The sequence below is a fragment of the Platalea leucorodia genome (genome assembly GCF_965183815.1).
Source record: "Platalea leucorodia genome assembly, chromosome: 2".
Classification (NCBI taxonomy): Eukaryota; Metazoa; Chordata; class Aves; order Pelecaniformes; family Threskiornithidae; genus Platalea; species Platalea leucorodia.
Window position 1 is genome coordinate 9,848,438 of NC_138824.1, and position 16,720 is coordinate 9,865,157.

General features: G+C 40.3%; 1 protein-coding gene across 1 annotated transcript in view; it reads right to left on the minus strand.

Moving 5' to 3' along the window:
• The window catches only part of NOX4 (NADPH oxidase 4), a gene marked incomplete at its 5' end in the record, with an annotated part of 107,653 nt that extends 91,155 nt beyond the window's left edge, over positions 1-16,498 (minus strand). Inside the window, 6 exons of the mRNA XM_082337839.1 lie at positions 632-659; positions 2,599-2,696; positions 3,355-3,439; positions 4,448-4,558; positions 15,582-15,677; positions 16,442-16,498. Of these exons, the coding sequence (XP_082193965.1) occupies positions 632-659; positions 2,599-2,696; positions 3,355-3,439; positions 4,448-4,558; positions 15,582-15,677; positions 16,442-16,498 (475 nt within the window). The remainder of the gene's footprint in view (positions 1-631; positions 660-2,598; positions 2,697-3,354; positions 3,440-4,447; positions 4,559-15,581; positions 15,678-16,441) is intronic.
• Between the last annotated feature and the right edge of the window lie 222 nt (positions 16,499-16,720).

Sequence of the window (16,720 nt, forward strand, 5' to 3'; positions counted from 1 at the left end):
AATGTGCTCAATTTTGAAAATGCAGCATTTTCCTGGCTGTCTAGAGGGTAAAAGGAGTTCTACTTTGCAGGTCCTCTGCTCAACTAGAGAGGTCTCAAGGTGTCCCCAGAAGCTGTGACAATATTTGATCGGGCCTCTACACTCATTCTTCACCCCAAGTCCTTCTCCTTTATCTAAGATACTAAATACCATACTAGCTGCTTGTTCTGATTCTCCCTCCCTATCTTTAACTCCCTCCTCTTTAGATGGCTCTGAAGTCAAACCAACCCTTAAATAAACCAGCTGAAGCAAGACGACTGCTTTTTGTTGTGGGATTTTTTTCTAGAAATTGGATCATTTAGGAATTTGGTTTTAATATTATGCAGAATCTCTGTTTGAAACTGATGATTTTCCACTGACTCATCTGTACAACAACAGCTTTGAAGATGCTGCTCATCCTACTACAGGGCTTATGTAATTCCTCCCTCCTGACTATTGGATAAGCAAACCCAGGTTATATTAACACAAATAACACATCTCAACCTAGCTGAGACAACAAACTGAGCATGCAAACACAAGATCAAAATGTTTTGTCTGGAAAGTGATGATGAGAAGCCGCAAACTTTCTCATTCAGTTTTGCAATCGACTTACCAGTAGCAAAAAGCAGTTTCCTTGGGTCCTGAAAAACAGGACAGGCCAAAAAAAAAGTCAACATATATGATTTTATATCCATATGAATAATGTGATAATAATAAATAGCTTATAAAGCTCACATGCTCAGTGGCATAAGCAGCCCCTAAATCTGGATGCAGGAATGGATTTGGTATTTGGTAGCAGTTTACACTGACTGCAATTCAACATAAACTAAACCTCTAGCCTTTGCCATTCCCCCAGTGAAGACAGTTCTGATCTGTTATGAAAATTAGGATCCAGATAATTTTACAAATAATTGTTTTTTGAAAGCTTAACTTTCCTCAGTTACCTCATACCTTTCGGAGGGCAGAGGGGAGCAGAGGAGAGAAGATTTTGAATTTAAATGAAATACCAGCGGCGAGCATTTTACTGTCAGTTACATCACCAAGAGATTTGCAGCGGACTCCAGCGAAGCGGGACTGAACACAAAGGAGCTGACAATACAAGGCCAGATGTTTCCTGTGTCCTTCACACATGTGAAAGGAAGAGGGGATACGTCACCCTCACAGGAAACCGCCTCACTCCCCCTGAGTCCCGAGCCTCGTGGGCTTTTGTCTTCGCTGCGGAGAAAAACTTTTATTTTAAACTTGCAGTAAAATGCAGTGAGGGGAGGTCAGCAGTTTTCATACAGGTCAGGAAAAACAAAGTGTCCTTTTCCCTGACCTTGTCTGCATCCAGATGTGCACACCCGTATACAGAAGATGACAGTAGCATCCAGACTGCCCACCACAGTTAACAAAAACAGGTTTAAGTGGAATTCAAGCACAAAGGTTCAAGACCTACCAGAGTACACAAAATTCGGGAGGTTTTTGATCCTAGAATTACTAAAAACTTGTTATTATCTCCTTTTCTATTGCAAAATTCCTAAGGCTGCTTAGTACAGGCTGCCATGCACACCCTGGCACGTCCTTGCCTGAGGCAAGGCTCCTGCTAATGTTCCTGATAAGGCTAATTCTATTAGACCATTCCTAACACATGCAGACACTCAGTTCAATCCAGAACCTCAGCACTACAGTTGGTGTTGGCATGTCTGTCTGCCATAGAATAGCTCAGTGATTAGATCATTCAGCCCGGGAGTGGAAGACCTTGGTTGTTGGTCCTTATGAGCCTGGGCTGAGTCAAGCTCTCCTTTTCCAGGAAAGGATGCAGCTGGGATAGGGTCATTCTAAATCTTTCCTAATGAGGCTGGTAGAAAAGAAATTGCAGACTTGAGACTAGAATGAATATAAACAAGAGAGAACTTGATTGTAGCCCAAAGAAGAAAGAGTCCTGGACTCCGGTCTTAGTCCTAAAATCTGCAAATATCTCTCCAGTGCCAAATGCACAAGCAAGCACCTGGAGGAGGGACTAGGACTCTGGTATGCTTCAAGAGATCTGCACCACAGTCAGAGGAAGTCATAGAAACGAAGTATTTCCTAAGTAGAAATTAGCTTCCAGCCCAGTTCATGCAGATAACTAATTCCACTCTTAGCATATATACTCCAGTTCCCACTGCAGTTTAAAAACGCAAAATCAGTCTCAAATCTCACCATCGTCAAATCCCCAGTATATGTCACACAGCACTATATTCTAAATAGTGCAAATGCAGAATGTATTTTCCCCAAAGAGCAGCAGAAGTGTCTCACCAGGCCCACCCAAAGACCAGAGAGAACCAGAAGCAGAGAAGCAGGAAAGCAGGGTGCAAGGTGAAAGACTTGAGACAGCATTCTCCACCCTGAATCCTGCTGCCTTAAACAAAAAGTGCTTAATACATGCTTTGTCCAGAGAAAGAAGTAAAATCCACAGCAATGCACATGATGGTGAGTTTTCAGTGCACAAAACAACTTTACTGTATAGATCATAGGATGGGTCATACAACAGAACTGAATATACAAATAATCATATATTTAAATTATATACAAAATATGAAAGGACAGCTGGCTCACCTCACCACGATAGTTTGCTGCATTTAGTGCCAGAAAGTCTTCGTTGTAGTTCTCAGAGAAGTTAAGAGCATTCACAAGATGAGCAGCAACATGTAAGACTAAAAAAAAAAAACAGAGTAAAGCTGAGATTTGTAGACAAGAGGTAGATGTTCCCCTGAAGTTGAAGAAAAGTAACCACCCAGATACCAAGCTATAATCACATCACCTGCATGACATGCAATCAGGGACTAAGGAATTCTTTTCCTAAAGGAAATCAGGTTATAGATACTCATGGCAGAAAGCTGTATGTATTTTAAGATTTTTTTTAACACTACAGCATCCATTTCTGTACTTCAATGCTTCAGCTAGAAGACAACATTCAAAGGTGCCCACCCAAGAATATTTCTTCTTCACCAAATTGGGTATTTGTCTCCACTGCTCACTGTTCTGCAGATAAGCCTGTAGCACCCTGCTTCTTCACTCAAATTCCTTTGGCACAACGGAGGGTCACTTGTAATGGCAGATTTTGACCTGATCTCATATACCTGTCCTTTTAGAAACCGGAATTTTATGGAAAGGCTCGGCATTAGAATGTAAACCCATGTGTTTAAAGGAAAAATAAACCAAAACCCACACACATCCGAGAAAGCATTCACAATTTAAGGCAGGGAAGCACAGAGCAAGACTACCCCCAAATGTACTGTACAAGAAAAACCACAAAGTACTGCTTCAGTGTGTCTCCCAAACAAGCTGCTGCTCAGCACAATAAGATCTCACCTGAAAAGATGCATATTGTAACACCACACATCACATGGAAAGTTTTACTCTTATCTAGCAGCCTTCTGGTTTTCCTGCTGGCAACCTAGTAAGAGAAGAATTCAAGCAATCTCCCTTCTAAAATAAAGCAAAGAAAAAAAAATACTAACAGCAACTGAGGTGACACAATAGCAACTTCAGCTTTTAATAGGTTTAACACCCTTGCAAGCACAGCACCTACATTTAAAAACTACAGGATTATGTCAATGAGCCAATTTTGAGGTCTTAATGAAGAAATTACAGTTGGATCTGCATTACATAGATGTCAAGAGCACATAAAGTAATGTCCCTTCTGGCCTTAAAATTTAGGAATTCCAGCACTAGTTGTAGGCATCGCTGACTCTTTACAGAGCAAGATCAGATGGAGAGGTATACTTGCATACATATATGCACCTATAGGCATCAAATATAAGTACTGTCACATGATGAACAGAACTCATAGGTTCAATTTGCAACCATCTAGAACACACAGATGTTCCTCAAAAGCGTTTCTTGTATTTCTGTAAAAGCAACTGGCAAATCACAAACAAGCTGAATTGTTGTTTACTGAATACTGGTACAGAAAACAAACCCTCTTAGCTTTGCCAGAACTTTTTTTTCTCCCATGATAACGAATATATCAGGTTGGGTATTTTTATTTAAAGTTCTATCATCTTCAGTGGGACACTTCTGGTCATGCAGAGACAAAGTTCTTTTTGCTCTGTTGAATTCTACCAGGAAATAGTACAGAAGACACAGACGTCCTTTATATTAGAGTCGGGAAAGAAGGAGGAGACTTCGTCTGGTTACAGTTCCACAGCAACTCCCCATCCTTCAAAAATGTGTTTAAGAAACCTTCCTCACAACAAGTCCAATCAAACCAGACAATGCCAGCCAAGGCGTCGTCTTCAAAGGAGTCATGAATCTAGGCTGAATGTCTGATACTTGCACCATGCAGGCACATACTGTATTTATAATAAACAGGGATATAACAAATTTTTTCCTATTATTTTCAAACTAAACAGAGACCAGGGCCCTCTTTTCTCAACTGCTGCATTCTGAGAACAGCACTTACCTTCTGAGATCCTCGCAGGAAGGCCAAGAAAACACGGCACATTGGCAGAAGGACCAGGCAGCAGTTGAAATTGAGGACAGATGCTGAAGCTCTGCTAACGCACAATCCTAGCTGAACAAATATAGCAAGAGTTAGATTACGGGGAGAAAAAACACTTTAATAGTTCAGGTGTCAGTATTCAAGCTTGTTTTCTTTGCTGTGAAACCCAGTGGTTCCCATGCTCTCTTGACTCATCAGAATAGTGGAGTTTCATTATGTTTTACATGTACTGGAAAAAACACTGTACACAGCATAAGTGTGTACAGTGTTCCCCTCCAAGGGAAACAGCTCTCACCTTTGCATCAAAAAATTATTCAAAATTAATTTTGTCAGCAATAATGTCAGCAAATAACTTTCTACTGAAAGAACCAATATCCTTATCAGTGCTCAAAGCCACATGGAAAAAAACATATCTGAGACAACAATAAGCATCCACCAAGAAACTACCTGAAGGCCTCAACAGACATAACTAAATAAGAAAGAGGGATAGGTACTATGAAGACACTAGACAGCCACTTAAGTAAAGTGCAATGATTTTCTGGTAAACAAGCCAGAAAAAGATGTAAAAAAAATATTGGTTCAATTAAACTGAAATGATAATATTGTTTCAAGAACTGTTATGGAATTGTCATAGAATTCCTCATCCATTCACACTACGCAGTGCCATATTTGGACCTAAAGAAAGCAGGTTTTCTTCATTTTAACTACGCAATAGCTGGGAACTGTAATGAAACCTAATTTCACTAATGCTTTCACTGGTATATTTGGAACTTACATAATTAGAACAAAAACACTTGTCAAATAAATGAACAAAGCACACCTTAATGTCATAACCCTGTATTTTTTAATCTTATTATACTCTCTCATTCATTTATGATTTTTATAAAAGTTAGCAAAATGACATTGTTCTCCTAGTTATTAGGTTGAATTACCATTTTACTAGCTTATATAAAAGATGCTTTTAGACTGTCAACAGATTTCTGGAAGGATATTTCTTAGAATGTTCTCTAAACACCAAGTTTTTCAACTCCTGAAGAAATTAATAAAAAACTATAATAATATTATAGGATAACTCAAATACTGCAGAGGCATGTGAATGACTTGAACAAGTACAAATTATCTAATAAACATTACTAAAGATTTATTACTTTTTCAAAATGAAACTTTATGTCAAAAAAAGAACATTTATTATTTCCAGTCAAAAAAACATTTCATCAGTGAAATATTTCTTATATTCATATCTTTCTTATCAAGAAGAATAAACAAAATTGGAGAGAAACAAAGAGGTTTTATTTATTTGGAAACATATTTTTTTACAAAAATTGTTAGAAAAGCCTTGTAATTCCAAAATTTTTAATTGCTATTACTTGTTTTCTGCAGACTTATCTACATGTCACAGAAATGGATGAATATATAAACTAGCAAAAAATAAAGTAAACAAAATAACTGGACTTCAGCATGTCTAGCAAGATCACAAGCGTGATGGCATGACAGGAGCTTCTCAGTACCATGAAACATCAAAACTGCCTGCTCTCACAGTTAGTAACACCCATGTCCGCCACCTTCTCTGCAGTACCTCTGGGCACAAAACCAGTAGGAAAACAGAAGGTAAAGATGTTCAATCTACCTGAAGCATCAAGATCTCCACCTAAATCCCATTTCTCTTCTGGCTACTTTACATTATTTAGTTGGACCCGAGAGCTAGGGACTCCCTCACCAGACATTACCACATTCCACAGAACAAAGCAGTCATAAGGGCACCTTCTCTCAAAAGTTGCCCAGGAGAAGTAGCAGCAATTACCCCACAAAATGTGTTCTATCTTGCTCTGCCATATAAATGTGCGATCCCTGATAAATGTCCCAGCAGCAGATCTCACAAAAGTTACACTGAGAGGACACTTAAAAGAGAGGCATCTCTAATCTGCTAAAAATAAGACTAGAATGAACCACATCATTTAGTTCTTTCCCACTCTCCAGACGTCCTCCACTATTTTTTCCAATGCACTGTTAGTCCTTTTTTTCCTTACATAAATCCTCCCTTGCTTCTCTTTCATCTGTTACTTCACACTCTGTTCAGATGCACGAGAGATTATTCTTGCTACTTTTCCCTCGCAAGTCATGTTCTTCAGACTTTAGATCATCCTCTCCTTCCCGCTCTGGACTCTCCCAACTGGTCCACAGCCCAAGTGCAATGACTACAACTGAGCACCAGCTACAATGGCCGCAACCTCAGCAACTGAGCTAAGATTTTACCGAATGCTGATGTCACCTTCCACTTCAAAGAATGATAAAAAAAAATATTTGTGAACAACTACAAAAAATATTTCTCTATCCTTGCCCATGGTAACTTAAAGTGACTTTAGAACGTTGTAAATATTTTCTGGACTATCAATCAGATAAAATGGCAATACCCTTGAAATGATTTGACTTAATGGCAAGTAAAATGCCTCTATAATGTGCCATTTGCATATATATGACTGTGCCTATTTTCATTATTATTCCTCTAAAGGGAAGCTAAAAAGGAGCTATACACCTCATAAAAGCAATAACTTCAAAAACATGGCCATTAAACATATAAGCATTTTTATTAGAGCTTGCTGATGTGCTACAGTATTTCAGTGATTAAATGCGCATGATTTGTAAAACCCAAGAATTATGTGGAACTAATGTTATGCAAAACCCAGAAGTAAACTGAACCATTTTTGTAGCTCTTGACTAACACCCAAAAGCTGAAAAAAAGTTATAATATAATTAATAAATAAAGCAATTTGAAAATTATAATAATTTCTATTATATGACCTACATGGTACATCTTTAGTTTCTCAAGAATTTATGTTGTCTTTGAGTTTAAAAACAAACAAGGCATGATATCAGTTATCCAAGACTTCCTTTACCAGGCACAACTATTCTTCTTACAAAACTTCAACAAAACAGTCTAGTTTGGAATAGTCTAGAAGAGAGTTAATTCTACACTGTGTGGTATTAAATAAATGAAATAATTTATTGTAAGAAATAAGTAAAATGCCAAACAATTTAACTGGTACAAAAAATATGAATCAAATGTGATGAATAGAAAAACCTACCCTACTAACCTTCCTTTGTGTTTTTCCATGCCACTATTTAACAAACAGCAAATATTCATTCATAATGCAGTTACTATGGAAGAATGACCTTACATTAATTCTAATTCAATGCTATCAGCATCTGTACAAAATAAAAAAAAAAAAAAAAAACAGCAGGAAACGACTTCTTCAAATAAGTGGTGCACTTCTAAGAAAGTGTGATTCAAATATTTTCACCAATGGTTCATTTAAAGTTTTATTCTGAAGAAATAAAGTTGGGCAATGTTTGCTGCAACAAGCCCATGACCAGTTTGAAAACAATGGTAAAGTAATACATTTAGCAATACTTAGAATCACAATTCATGCAAGACCCAGAAGAATAACAGAGTACTAAGTTTGCTCTTAACATATATCCAAAGGCTAAAAATATCCCCATGAAACCAATTCTTTCCAAATGGTTTCCAAGCGATCTCTTTCTTGACTTCCTCTGCATTGCCTGGGTGGCATAGTAACAAATGAACATAGTGCATTGTTGGATTTTTAAACAATAGTAGAATAAAAAATTATTTTTGCTGCAAGGCAACTCACTGGTTCTAGAAGGGAATATATAACCTTATTAAGTAGCTAAGAAATGAGAGAAATATAATCCTCTTTTCTTCCTAAGATTATCATTGTCTTAAGAAAAAAAAAAAAAAAAAAAGTGTTATTTCATGTTAGTAGCATGTGAAATTTCTGTAGGATCAAAGAGATAAAAACACTACCAAAATCTCTGCTGGACACTACCTTTTATCCACCTTTGCTGACATCAAATCCAAGCATTTGACAACCTCTTTCTGTACAGTGCCTACCCAGTACCACACATGCTGTTATCCCACTTTATGGAGGGGCAAAGAGGCATAGAAAAACTGAAGGATTAATTAAATTCACAGAGGAAATCTGTGGCAGGGATAATAGGGAACCGGACCCACTACGAACTCAAATCCTAAAAACTAGGCTAGATTTTTTTCTCCAGATAACTAAAAAGCAATCACCATATTTTCCTTCTCCAAAGCAGCAGAAAAGGGCTCCAGAGATACAGTGGGAATGTAAGTTCTCCAGCTATCCCTGTCTGATGTCCAGTCCCACAGAAATCGGGATGGACTCCTGGCTACGCTCATACAACGTGCAAAGTAGGACAGAGAAGCAGAGTCGGTTCTTGTTGGATGTTGTGTCTTGCTGTCAGCAAAGTAGGGGAAATGAGCTTCTCTGTAGCTAGGCAAGTGATTTCAGTATTAGGCTGAGGGCTAAAGTAACTTACTGTGTACCACAGAATTCCCTAAAGTCCGTCAGTTAAAATACAGAGATGAACGTTAGCTGCCACTGCTGTGCACAGAAACCTAATATTCAATACATGGTTGCAAAACATATTGGGGAGCATACAGGAAGACCTCAACAAAGACTGTCCTAGCTCACCTTTTAAGCCCATCTTGTAGAAAAAAAATGGAAGAATATGGCAAATCCTTCCACACCTAAAAGCAATGTGATTCTGTTTCTCAAGACTTCGCTACCTATGAGCAACAATCCTAAACAGGTCATGGTGCAACACAGACACCACACTTGGAGGCCTTTCTTTGAACTTTTTCAGTCTTCTGTGGTTCAGGGCAACTTGAAAGGTTGTGGGAAGGCTCATAAGCCACATGCTGCTCTGTAGACACAGGTCACAAACCACCTCCCCAGATCAGCACTGGAGCAGCTAAAAATGTTTATTTTCATAGGTGGGACAAACTGTGCTGCACAATGTGCCTCCTTCTGACCTGACTTCCTTTTCTTCATAGAGTACTCCTTGCTTTGAGTAACAGAGCGCAGATAATCTAAGATGAAGGACAGATCTGAATTGTACGGATAACAATTACTCCCCCTAGGCCTGCCAAATCTGGCTGGAGATCTAGCAAAAAACCCTGAAGCAGCTGAAAGGAAGCTGAGAGGAAGGAAGATGTGAGGGCAGCGGAAACCTACCAGAACATGTGAAAACTTCTACAAAAGTTTGACTTGGTTTTGTTCCTGAAGATGGAAGGCAGGACTCTGTAAATCCCAACCTCATGTACTGCAACCTTTTAGAAATTATTGTAAGACTAAGTGTTGTAATATTTTTTAATCATATTTGAAAAAATATATTAAGTATTTAAAAAAAAAACAAACAACAAAACCCAGCAATTCTCTACACAGAGAATTTATCAGCAGCCCAATTCTCTGTGTTAATTCAACTTCAGTCTTCTGCTTGCATATAGGAATCAGAAGTTGCGTATGATATTATAAAAAGGGAGAAACATCAGGAGTGAACAGTGGCAACAATATTTTTAGCTCTTTCGTAAGAGCTCTTTCATTACTGGGCACTGGTGAGGCCGCACCTCGAGTCCTGTGTTCAGTTTTGGGCCCCTCACTACAAGAAGGACATCGAGGTGCTGGAGCGTGTCCAGAGGAGGGCAATGAAGCTGGGGAAGGGTCTGGAGCACAAGTCTTATGAGGAGCAGCTGAGGGAGCTGGGGTTGTTCAGTCTGGAGAAGAGGAGGCTGAGGGGAGACCTTATTGCTCTCTACAACTACCTGAAAGGAGGTGGTAGTGAGGTGGGGGTCGGTCTCTTCTCCCAAGTAACAAGTGATAGAACGAGAGGAAACGGCCTCAAGCTGCACCAGGGGAGGTTTAGGTTAGATATTAGGAAAAACTTCTTCACCGAGAGGGTTGTCAGGCATTGGAACAGGCTGCCCAGGGAAGTGGTTGAGTCTCCATCCCTGGAGGTATTTAAAGAACGGATAGATGTGGTGCTTGAAGACACGGTACAGATGGACTTGGCAGTGATAGGTTGACGGTTGGACTCGATGATCTTAAGGGTCTTTTCCAACCTTGACGATTCTATGATTCTATAAGGTATGGGGTATCTTCCCTGCACTACTGAGAATCAATATTCTCACAGTTCACTTGTAACTCACCAAATAGGCATTCCTTGAAGGCTTTCCTTCTCCTTCCGTCCACACATTTAGGTCATGTTCTCATTTTATATGCAGTCCCTTTGTGTTAGATGTACTCCTTCTTCTTAAATCAGTCATTCAGTCTGAAGAAAGCAACTATCTTAATCTGGAATTCAATACTAGCTTCCGATTTTTCTGATCATCTCCAGACGAAATGGACTCACTTAGAAGATTTCAGACCAAATGTTCGTCTTTATTAATCTATTAATAACTTAATCTGTTAGAATGCTGATCTCAGTAAATACAATTTTAAAAAAGACTTTTGATGGTGTTGCCGAGTTACAGGTTTCTTTTTGTGCCAGGCAGAATGATACACGCACAGACTAGAAGGGATCTCAAGTTATCTTCCAGATTTGAGTGTTCCAGACCATCCTTCTTCTGTAGCAACATCACAAAGCATGACAGTATTTTATATATTCATTAGCAACAAGAGCTTGAATGGTTGATCCGGCAAGAGGCAGCATGATCTAAACTCCACAAATTCAGTCATGAATCAAGGGATCACGGGTACCCAAGTGCCCCCCCAAGAGATTCACAACACACTGCAACTCAGGGCCAGAGCAGGAAGTTGCTTATTGTCCTATCCTAGCCACAGCCACACAGAAGTGATGCAACGTCTGCTACTAAGGGCTTCCTTTATGTTGAATTATTTCCCCTTATCACAACACTGGAAGTAATATCGTCTGTAAAACCAGAGTGTAATGCAGCTATTTTTATTTTAAGACATGCCATTGTTGGACTACTGTGGGAACCCTGCAATAATACATAATATAATGAATAATCAACCAAAGAAACATTTTGGCCATAATTCAGTTCTGTTCTACACAGAGTATTATGCCATGATCATCTTAGAATGAGGAGCAATGATGACAACAAGACTATTTTTAACACAAGTCTACATGATACAGTAGTAAAAATTTCAGTTAATCATTTGAGATGTACCTGTACTAACTGAACCTCCGCTATCGACAGTTTCACGAGAATTTCTGCAAAGGTGGCAGTTCTCCCATAAAAGTTAATAATATAGATGTCCTTCACAGGATTACTGCCATCTAAGCTAAAAAAAAAAAAAAAAAAAAAAAAAAAAAAAGGCAAGCAAGCAAACAGTAGAACTGTATGGTGAAAAACCCAAGTTCTTCACTGGCTCATAACTGAGAATAATCTCAGCAATGATGCTGAACTGTGGGCTGGCCAGGAAGGACAAAGGGTTGAAGGAAAAAATGTTTTGGAAAACAAAAAATGTAGAATGAGGCAAAGAGAACGCAAGAAGAGACTTCCTTGCAGATTCAAGGGGACTATCAAGATAAGGTCTTGTGAATTAACACCTTCAGTCTTCATTAGGGAATCCTGCATATATCTATAGCTTCCATTGCAACATAAATCTATTACTAGACATTTTTGCTACATGTAACACTCCAAAGAGCAAATCCCAAAGAGCGCGGTACAAGACAATTAAATAGCAAAACCATGCTGCATTAAGTAAAATAAAGGGTGAAGATACACAACTCCCTCCAATGCTTAGATGTGTGGGGGAAGCAGGCTGCAGCGTAGCTGCATGTAGATCAATGAAAGCAGAATTTGGCCTCAGTTAGTAAAATCTCTGTCATTACGATAAACTAGCAAGGAGAGACATGCAAGTTACTGGAACATCTGGAACATATTCCAAGCAGTGAATAAAGATGACATAAATGCGATGCACAGTACTGCACAGTAAGAAGGCAGCAACTGTATAGATAAAAAAGTGAGGCAGCACTTTTCCTTTTCAGTCCCATTTTCAGTTATTCAATCTTTTCCCAAAGAGATCTTTCTGAGAATGCATTTTCTCCACTTTGGTCTGAAACACGGAAGATTATCTCTTGCGTTAACATCCATTTGATTACATTAGAGTTATTTGAGCACGGACTAGAGAGGGAATAGGGAAAGAGACCTACCTTTTATGCCATGACAACATCAGCCCAGTGCTCTTTCTGCTCGTGAGGAACTCGAGCAACAAGAAACAGGTATCTCATTTAATGCTGTTAAAAACAAGATTTGAGCTCTGTAATAAGGCCAGTATTGAATTTAGGACTGAGTTTGTTGGTCACACGCAAGCAAACTTGTTTGAAAAATTACAGCCAAGCTAATCTGAAGGGAGAAATCTTGAAGTCTGCAAAGAAATTAATCATCTGGACAATTTCTTTGACTGAGCAGACACAAAACCTCCAACAATGAAGATTCTGGAGTCACGTCAAGTAATTTATGAGTCTTCCTTTCTGTAATTCATGCCTACTACATCTTGTAGTATCTATCATGAACATGAAGATGAGAATATTCCTTTCCTCTTTGCCACACTCTTTTGTAAGAAATCCATGCTTGCTGGGTGTTTCGCAGGCTTCTCTTCTTTAAGCAATGCAAGGCCACAAGTTAACATTTGTTAAATTATGAAAAATTGAGATTCTTTATCTGAATCATGTTCCTGAACCAGCGGCAATGAATGCATTCATGCAGTAAGACTATGATCTGCAGTGTTACAAGCAATTAAGCGTCCAAAGGGATGATTCATCAAGGCAAAAGTACTGGGAAGGGGTTTACATCCACTAGGTTCTGGTTGAAATTACACCACAAGAATCGTATCATCACAGAATTATTCTGGTTGGAAGGGGACCTTGGGATGTCTCTATTCCAACCTCCTGCTCTAAGCGGGTTCCACACCAAACTCAGACTAAGTTTGCTCAGGGTTTTGCCCAATTAGTTTTTGAAAACCTCCAGTGATGGAGATTCCACAGTGAGGAGTTCATGGTCTCACCAACAGGACTCAACCTGAGCAAAGCAGTAACATTTGACACAACATAAATTTACCCACTCAGTCTTGTAGCATAGAATAGGCTGATTAACCTCCTCCTAGCACATCAGTGCCTTTGACTTCTTTATTCTCTTTGCAATTCCAGGACACCACCATGCTCTTAGTGCCTTTTTACAGGTATAGAATTAAGGATCAGAAAGATTGTCGTTGAAAGATTAAGAGCTAGATACCTAAATAATTTTTAAATCCTGTGCTAAATATTTTGTTCAAGGTCACAGAGGATGCAACTGGAAAAGAATAAAACTGAGCCTCCTTCTTCTGTAGAAGGCTGAAGGAAAGTGAACCACTTCAGTGACCACTGAATGAAACACTAACCTCATTCTTTCTCCTTCTTCACACCAGAAAGAAAATACATGGCATGAAAACGTGGCAGAGTTGAATATATTCAGGATATTCAGTCCAAGATCTCATTTCATATCACAATCTGATTTCCTACAGCAACTCTTCTTGTTCTCCATCCTGTTACTTGGTAAACAATAAAATTACTTGTGGTAAGTCTTTCAGTGCTGAAAGTGCAGAAGTTCTTAAGGAGATTTTAGGCTACTGTAGCATACAAAGAGAGGAAAAAACTCCTTAGCAGACCTCACTGAAAAACAAGAGAAACTTTTTTTATTCAAAAAATGCTATTCCTTTTTGCCATTTTTTTGTGAACTGGCTGGAAAAAGGAATCAATTTTCATGAAAGTATCTGTAAAAAAGTTCATAAGTTTCAAACGCATGGCCTCCTGGTCCTCATCTCCTGACCAAGACAAGGAATCTATTGCTTGAATCATCTCACATGATTTGAACACACATTATATTATTCTGTATTTGTCTCTCATTTTGAAGTATAAGAAAACCAAAAAAAGACCAGACGATGAGCTGGTACAAGGCAGATGAGTCTTCTCAATTGAGAGGAACTTTGCTGATTGATACCAGCTGACAATCTGGCCCAACATGTTGACCCAAGAACATTTGCTTTACAAACAACCCACTTGCTCTGCCAGGAATGAACACAGTTTTCAAATGGATGCACTGGGCTGCAAAGCCATTAGAGATTATGATAAAATTAAGCATGTTTTCATGCTTTTTGTGTCAAGAAAGTCATCATCATGAAGGATTTAAGTATTTTAATTCCCTTCTTTTTGCACTACTTGTGCTAAGATCCATTTCTTGAACACATCTGAGTCAGCCATAAGAAGAAAAAAAAAGAGAAAAGTCTACCAGGTCAACTTACTTTCAAGCAAATTCACAAAAGCTTATGGAACTGGCTAGCTATGGCAATGATATCAGCCATATAAAAAAATATATCCTGGATCTACCAAAGATAAAATCCAGAGGCTCTACAGCAGGTTAGGATGTGCATCATCTGTGCTTTAACCCCATGTCAACTTCCCATTGAAATCCATTCCTGAGCATGACATAGTGTTAGAAAGCATCTACTTTTTCCTGGATTCTCAAATTCTGAGCAACCGTAGAGCATTTTCCAGAAAGATGTTAACCCTTAATCTATCCCTCTGGATAGCAGTCGTTTCAAACAATTGCAATGGTGTCGCTGTGGATAACTTCACAAGACAGAGCAGTATCTCACTTCCCCCCATTATCTTTTTGGGTTCTTCTGGTGGTGGTGGATGTTACCCTTGCTAAATCAACATAGTCAAATCTTCATTAAACCATTCAGATTCCAAGAATTCGTAATTAGAAAACAAAACTAAAATTATACAGATTGCAATGATTTACACAGAACAGAAGATCTACGATGATGACAAAGACCGAAAAGAACTAAGACTTATCATAAGAATCCCTTCAGCAAATACATATCACAATAACTGGATTAGAAAGAATTTGCCGGCATGAGCCCATAAGCTTGGCTAACATTTTGATGACAAAAAGTTGAGCTCCAGTTGCCTGTTGAGCATGCTTGTGTTCCTGTGAGCCTGTCTGCAGCTGGGAACACCAGAAGGGAGGAGAGGAGGAGGAAGGATAGCTGTCCCACACTTGACTGGATCTTTTTCTTCTCAACAATGTTCACTTTCTACTCCTAAACAACTGTCAACAGTACCCCAGTAACTTCCTACTTGATCTTTCCCCACTTTGCAGCGTTAACAGGCAGTTTGTGTCATCCTTGATTAGCAAATGCATTCTGTCCCTTTCCCATCTCCCAGCATCCCAGTTTCCAGGGCAAAAAGTAATGTCCGGGTCACTCACCCCTAACATCTGATGCAAATAATAATACTGCAGCCCTTGATAATAGAGCAGGAAGGTTTTCCAGAAGAGCCACACATTGAGGCAGAGCCAGAAAAACTAAAATGAAACAGAAACAAGAGACTGTAAGTGAAAGTTACACGTGCAAACTTTTCAGTGTTAATTTCATTCATAAAACTCGTATGCCTGTAGTTTCATAAACACATGAAAATGAAATGGGAAAACAAACTTGAAGCATTTAGCACAAAATATTCTAAAATATTAAAAGGAATAGCTCCTATGTGAGAAATTTTCACTTTAATTGAACTTCACAAAACTTTACCTTTGTGACTTAAGACTACTGAGAGCTGGGGAAACCCTCCGCATACAAAACGCTACTCCAAATCTTTAGTCAGATATTGCAGTTAATGACTCAAAGAATAAAAACTAGCAACAAAGAGACAAAGACAAAGGCAGGAAGATCTTGACCTCCAAGGAGATGCATCTTCTCCCCCAAACTTTCCCAAAGCGGATCTAACAAAGAGCAAGCCCACGCACAAGGCGTGCCGAGTCCCGGCAGGACACGGACGCCCGCCCGTCCCCGGGCCAGGGCACACGCGTGTGCCTCTGCCAGCCGCACACCGGCACGGAGCACACCGCAGCCACCCCTCCGCCTCCATCCCTACCGGCGTCCTGCCCCCGAGCACGGCTGGGACCTCCTGCACCGCGCCAGGGGCGAGCCTGCAAACGCCCCGACCCCCGGGGCTCCCCGCTGCCACCCGGGCCGGCCCCGGCCGCCCACCAGCACCCCCGCGCCCACCTCCCCAGCCCTCCCCGCAGGTCAGCCCCGCCGAGGGGACCCCCCCCGGGGGGCAGCCCCCTACCAGAAAGAGGTGTTTGCTCCCCTCATTGGCCAGCCAGCTCCTCCAGGACAGAGCCATGGTGCGGGACGCCTGCGGGGCAGGACCCGGGGGGGGGCTGGGGGGGCGACGGGCGGGCGAGCCCTCCTTTTCAGCTGGGCTGAGCCGGTCCTCCCCTCTCCCCACCCCTCACCCCCCGCCCTGTCTTCCGGCCGCCGGGGCGTTGCGCTCCGGCCCCCCCGGCTCCGGGCTCCGGCCCCGGCGCGCCGGGCTCCGGCCCCCCCGGCTCCGGGCTCCGGCCCC